We start from the raw sequence: 6,427 nt of genomic DNA, 5'->3' as shown, positions 1-6,427 counted from the left end.
GCATGCCTCAGCCAACGACCGATAAGCTTTTCTTTCCTCTTTATTTTACCGAGAATTATATATATAATTGCTGCTATATTTTTCGATTATTATTTCTATTTATTAATTAATTCTACGTCAATTTTTCCAACAATCTTTATGAAAGATTCTCATAAAGAATTATAACTTTTGATGAAGAGTTACAACTTTTGATCTAAAATGATTCTATTATTTTGAAAATCACCAACAATTTTTTCATTAGACAATGAGTTTTTACTTGATGTTTACTTTGAAAAATATCTTACGGTTAGTTTATGATTACGTGAGACGTGGGCATTTTCATAACTTGATAAAATTGTGTAAGTAAAACCGAACAGGTGGCTAATAAAATAAATGAAATGATGTTGAAAAAAAGAATTAATCATGTGAGTAGTAGTTTGAATAAACAATAAGGACGGAATTAGTTAGATATTTTTTATTTTTTTAAATTGTGCATCCATCGTGTGAGCAGTTGCGGAGACCAATCCCTCGAACCTTGTGGGATCCAATAGACGATAAATTTTCTCTAAGAATGTTAAATCTCTTCTAAATGTTATTGAGTTGTTTATCTTTCATTCTATTTTTCTATTAGCCTAGAATTCTGCATTGCATGCGTACACCATTGTTTTTACTTAACGGTTATTAGCCTATAGTTTCGATAGTCTTTTGGGAAGAACATCAGACACATTGCATATTCAAATACATCAATCATTTTAAATTAATTATAAATATTTATATTTCTTAACTTGTAGTTTAATGTCAAATTTTGCTTTACTTATTTTTTAATAAATATTTTACCTTTTTTTTTTATATTTTAAAAGGATAAATTAATGAGTAAATTTTTTTTCCCATCCCGTTGGTTTTTAACAAACCTATGTTTATGATAAGTTTTGAGTATAAAGGTAGAATATATACAACAACAAACATTATCCCACCAAATAAGGTTCGTTATCTTATTTGGACGAAATTAATCAATCATAAATAAGCTATTATAAATTGAATTTTCAATTTATGATAGTTTATCTTATACCATCTCTCTTATCTTGATGATCGAACTGAAATTTAAGGCAAAATTAAAAATTGTGTTTGTGAGTTTTAAGTGGTATTGATTACTTTGTCTATAGACCAAACAAAAGTCATACTAAACCAAAGAGGACAAAATTATAATTAGGCCCTCCAATTACATTGACAACACAAAACATAGAAATAGAAATGCATATACATAACCAAGTTGTTTGGGCTCCAGTGACATGGAGTTCCTTCCAAGGACGTATTTGAGAAATATTAGGTTCGATTTTTAGGGAGAACAACGCTTGGCCAGTGCGGATACGCACGAGCCGTATTAGTCGTTTACCGTTAATGGGTCGGAAACCGGTGTAGAAGCAAAAAAAAAAAATGCATATACATTATTGAATAAATAAAAAAAACACCTGACCATTCTCTTGCCCCTTTGACTTGGTCACATTCTACACTTTACCATCACTTTCTCTCTGTTCCACTACAGACATAAAAACACAATATACACACACACACTCAAATCCCACAACAACAACCCTGTCATGTTGAATGATCAAAGAGCTTCAACAAGCCATGGCAGAGAACAGAATGATGATTATGATCAAGAAGATGAAGAAATTATAAGAGAAATTCATGCCTTAACCCCACCTCACTCTCAAAGAAGACAATCACAACACAGTCACCAATCATCTCTATTTTCCATAGCTAATGAGAATTTCACAAGTATAAGTAGAGAATTCAGTGCTTTGGTTCAAGCAGGTTCAAGTATTGACCATAACAACTTAAGTCCAATGATGACTAGTACTACTAGTAATACTAATAGCAATGAAAGAGAAAGCAACAATAATATTAGAAGCTTTCACAACTTGTTGAGGATTAGAGAAAATGAATTGATGGAAGAAACTAACCCTTTGGCAATTGTGGCTGATAACAACCCTTTGGAGCTGCATCCATCATCATCATCATCTTCTTCAAGCACCATCAATGGTCATCATCAGAGTGAAGTGTCAGTTCAGAGGGTGAAGAAAGAAGAGGTTGAGTCCAAGATAGCTGCATGGCAAAACGCTAAGGTTGCTAAGGTTAATAACAGGTTTAAAAGGGAAGATGCTGTTATCAATGGTTGGGAGAATGAGCAGGTTCAGAAAGCTAATTCATGGATGATGAAAGTTGAGGTATGTTTTGCATGAATACCTTGTTGTTTGGTGGTAGGTTTTTACATTTTTTCATGTTGTTATATGGTTAGTTGGTTAATGATGTTGGTCAGAATTTTTTGGAGATATTGTGCTTGATTGCAATGATTACTCACAATAATAAAAAAAAAAAAAGTTATTGAAATTACTTGATCATTTATTCAATCAATCTTTGAACAACTAATTTAACGATTACTTTTCTTCTTGGTCTTTAATGTTACTTTTAGCCAAAATAGCATAAGTCCTATTTGTTATTTGAAAAGTTGAATTAGGACATGTATTTATTCTTCTAATCTTCCTTTTTCTTCACTGTTTTTTCTTGTTTGGGGAGTAAGGGAGGTGCTAAGCTAATTTGAAACATCAATATTATTCACCTGCAAAATTAATATTTTATTTTTATTATTGGGAAAAAGCCAAGTTCTACATCAGAAAGATAAGATTCTTGATAAGAGTTTATACAGAGGAGACAATCCTTACCTTACAAGTCGGTATTGTGAGGATGAGTTAGGCCCCAAATTTCAACATGGTATTAGAGCTTGTCGAATTCAAGGGCCGCTTAAAACATATTCACGCACCAAGCCCAAAGAGTGTTTGGGCATGAGGGAGGTGTATTGGGAAAAATTCAAGTCCTACATTGGATAGATAAGACTCTTGATAAGAGTTTATATAAAGGTGACAATCCTTACCTTACAAACCGGTTTTGTGAGGATGAGTTAGCCCTCAAATTTCAACATTTATAAACCAAAGTATATTCTTTTGGTCGATATTTATAACGGTTAAAATTTTCATATTTTATGAGATAAGGCCTTAAAATTAGTTTATAAGTGGAAGGTCTCTTACTTTATAAGCTCGTTTTGTAAAGTTATGTTAAGTTTAACCTAAATTTTAAGATGATATCGGAGCATATCAAAAATTCATCGACCCAACACAAATCTTAAAAATATGGAATAATATGTGAAAGGAGTCCTATGGTCTGCATCCACTGCCTTTATCAATAAGCTATTTTATCATGTGGTCTAATAAATGCTTAGATTTTTCATGCTGATTTCATTTTCAATGTCCATTTTGTCCTTAAGAACCAAAAAGTTTAATGTTGTGCAGAGGAAGCTGGAGGAGAAAAGAGCAAAAGCATTGGAGAAAATGCAAAATGATGTAGCAAAAGCTCATAGAAAAGCACAAGAAAAGAGAGCATCTGCAGAGGCTAAAAGAGGAACTAAAATTTCAAGGGTTCTTGAGATTGCCAACCTTATGAGAGTTGTTGGAAGAGCTCCTTCCAAAAGATCCTTCTTTTAAGATTTTTCAATCTAATTTGAATCTCATTTGTTGACAAATTAGACCATATGTGAGAGCCCCTTATCCTTTTTAATTTATTATCTTAAAGGGTTAATGAGGGCTTGCAATGAGCGCAGTAGTATAATTATAAAGAAAAATAAATATGGATGTGTAAATGTAATACTATGTGTTAAGTTCAACTACGATTTCTAAAATGGTATCAGAGCCTTTTCAAAATCTATTGGGCCATCTGCTATTAGACTTTCTCTATCCGGCCACCAACCATTTATGTCCATGAATCAAACCTTTTAGTACTGGTCTGACAATGTGTTTATAAGTGAGAGTAATGCTCACCTCACAAGCCAATTTTATGGAATTGTGATAGGCTCAACTACGATTTTTAAGACTATATAGAAACCAATTGGAGTGTTTTTGAGTGATGTATTACGGTGTGTGTGTTAAAATTTGAAGACATGATCATTTGTTTGGTTGTGATTGTTAGTATTTTATTTTTTATTTTTTTGGGTTTTGTACTACATTAATATATTGTTTGTTGTTGATAGTAGTTGGCTTCCACAATTTGCAAATGCATTGCCAACACTTAACTCATGTGTCCAACATTTAATGCAATTTTGTTTATAATATTAGATTTTGGACGACCAAACTGACCCTCCAAATCTACCTAATCAGTTTTCTAATCATAATAAAATTAAAATCCCATTACAGGAGGAGAAAGAAATAATTGTTTCCTTTATGAGAAAATATCTACAAATAATGCCAAATAACTAGGAATATCATATTGTAGTTTTTGCTTGGACTTAAAAAGTGGGTTTCACTCGGATCTTAGATTACTTATATATTGTCATGATTTTTATGAATACAAACAAATTTGTAGCTTAAAGTTATTTGATCAAGAATCGAACGGTTTTGATTTTAAGTTTGGTTTACCAACTTGAAACGAGGGTCAATCCGAACCACTGATGATACCTTACCATCATAATTTTCATAAATTACTGCAGTTTGTAGTTTTAAGTTACTCGATCAAAGATCGAACGGTTTTGATTTCAAGTTTGATACATATATCAAACTTAAAATCAAAATCGTGTGATTTTTGATCCAACAACTTTAAACTACTAAACAATATCAATTTGTTGCAAATTGGAAGAGCATTATCACGTACCTCAAACTGTGGAGATGCTAGTATATTGTCGCAATGGAAAGATTAGACAATTGACAACTTAAGATGAGAGTGTTCAACTTTTGCACCGAAATTGCGCATGATTTTGCTATCACCTTCAAGTAACTAAAATAAAATGTTTCCACACTCTTTTCAAATAAAAAGTAAGGACTAAAGTTAAATTTTTCGTTTTCTTTAATGTGTTTGTGTTTGGACCGTGAATCTTCAGTAGAAGGCATTATCAATATGGGGCCACATTTTGTCAAAAAAAAATAATATGGGGCCACATTATCAACAAAGATAAATGTCTAGTTTTGATAAATTCATTACTAGAAAAAATGAGAAGATTTTTTGTCACAAAAAAATTATCACAACATGCAATCAAATCACATGTCCCCGTTGTCTTACGAAAAAATGGCACATCATAAAAGTTTTTCTTTTCTTGTTTCTTTTTTCTTCTAACATTTTCTCTATTTGTTCTTTTTCTAACATTTTCTCTCTTTTAACTATTTGTTCTTTTTCTCCGTGTCAGCTTTTCAATAAGAAAGGGGAGCCTCAGTACAATGGTAAAGTTTTGTCACATGACTCAAAGATTGCAGGTTCAAGTTCTTGTGCAAAAAAATTAAAATAAGATTGCATACAATTTAGTAAAATGGTGGGACGCTTTTCCGAATCCAACGTATATGAGAGCTTCAGTGAACCAAACTGCCCATCTTTTCAATCGAGAATCAGAATAAAGGACACAAAACAAAGACATACGATTTTAATCTTAAGGTATCATTCTTAAAGTTTACATTTCTCACATCTTTTGTTTCAACAAAGAAATTTGTAGATACTCCAATAGTGAACATCATTCGACATTCTTAAATTCTTTTAAGACAAAAATATTATATATCTAAGAGTTTAGGTTATTTGGGCTGCAAGCTCATCAAAGTCAGAGCAGACTTTAAGCTTCACTGAGCACCGACAAAGTTGTTTATATTTCTCACATCTTTTGTTTCAGAGCAGACTTTAAGCTTCACTGAGCACCGACAAAGTTGTTTATATTTATCACATCTTTTGACCAAAAAAAAAAGAGTTAAATTTTTAGCTCATATATATTAAAACTCAAAAGTCATATTGTTTTATCCGAGTTTATGTGGATCCTTTCTTTCTAATTTTTCAATCTCTAATCTCTCCATCTCAATTTTGTTAACACAAGAACACAAGTCATTGACTTTCGATATTAGACAAAAACCCAAGTGTCAATTTCACATGTATATAATAGTCTTTTTTTTTTTTTGAAAGAAAGAGTATATAATAGTCTTTTAAGATTAGGTTCCAAACAAACTATTTATTTGTTTATTAAATAGCCAGACAATTCTTTTTTGTTTTATAGATATAATAGTAAAAAATAATCAAACGATTTCTTGGAGGAGGAAGAAGAAGTCTCTTTATAGTGGTTTATGAATATAAACATTGAATTATGATCCATGTGTGCTATTGTGTAGAACATGCTCTCTTTGGTTACTAGATTTCCAAGTGTCGAATGTAGACTTTGGAGCATAGATCCTAGTTTAGAGTGATTTGGTTCACATTTCAAATATACATACTCGCGTTCCTTTTGCACAATGTCAAATAAAAATGTGTAATAATCGCCCGTTTCAATTTTTTTTATCCTTGTGTATTTTTTATTAATTTTTTTTATAAGTACACCATCTTATGATTTGCCCAAGGCATCTAGATTCAAAGGACCGGCCCTGAACAAGAGTTG

At 31.5% G+C, this 6,427-nt stretch overlaps 1 protein-coding gene across 1 annotated transcript; it reads left to right on the top strand.

Annotated features, from left to right (window-relative positions):
• The first annotated feature begins 1,489 nt into the window (after positions 1 to 1,489).
• On the top strand, positions 1,490 to 4,144 carry LOC25483410 (remorin 4.2). Its single transcript, XM_013612097.3, has 2 exons — positions 1,490 to 2,207; positions 3,327 to 4,144. The coding sequence occupies exons 1-2, from the start codon at positions 1,578 to 1,580 to the stop codon at positions 3,516 to 3,518; spliced, it is 822 nt and encodes a 273-aa protein (XP_013467551.1). The 5' UTR covers positions 1,490 to 1,577; the 3' UTR covers positions 3,519 to 4,144.
• The last annotated feature ends 2,283 nt before the right edge of the window (positions 4,145 to 6,427 follow it).

This window comes from Medicago truncatula, chromosome 1 (genome assembly GCF_003473485.1).
Source record: "Medicago truncatula cultivar Jemalong A17 chromosome 1, MtrunA17r5.0-ANR, whole genome shotgun sequence".
Classification (NCBI taxonomy): Eukaryota; Viridiplantae; Streptophyta; class Magnoliopsida; order Fabales; family Fabaceae; genus Medicago; species Medicago truncatula.
Note: the sequence above shows the minus strand (reverse complement) of the source record. Positions and strands in the feature narration are given on the sequence as shown.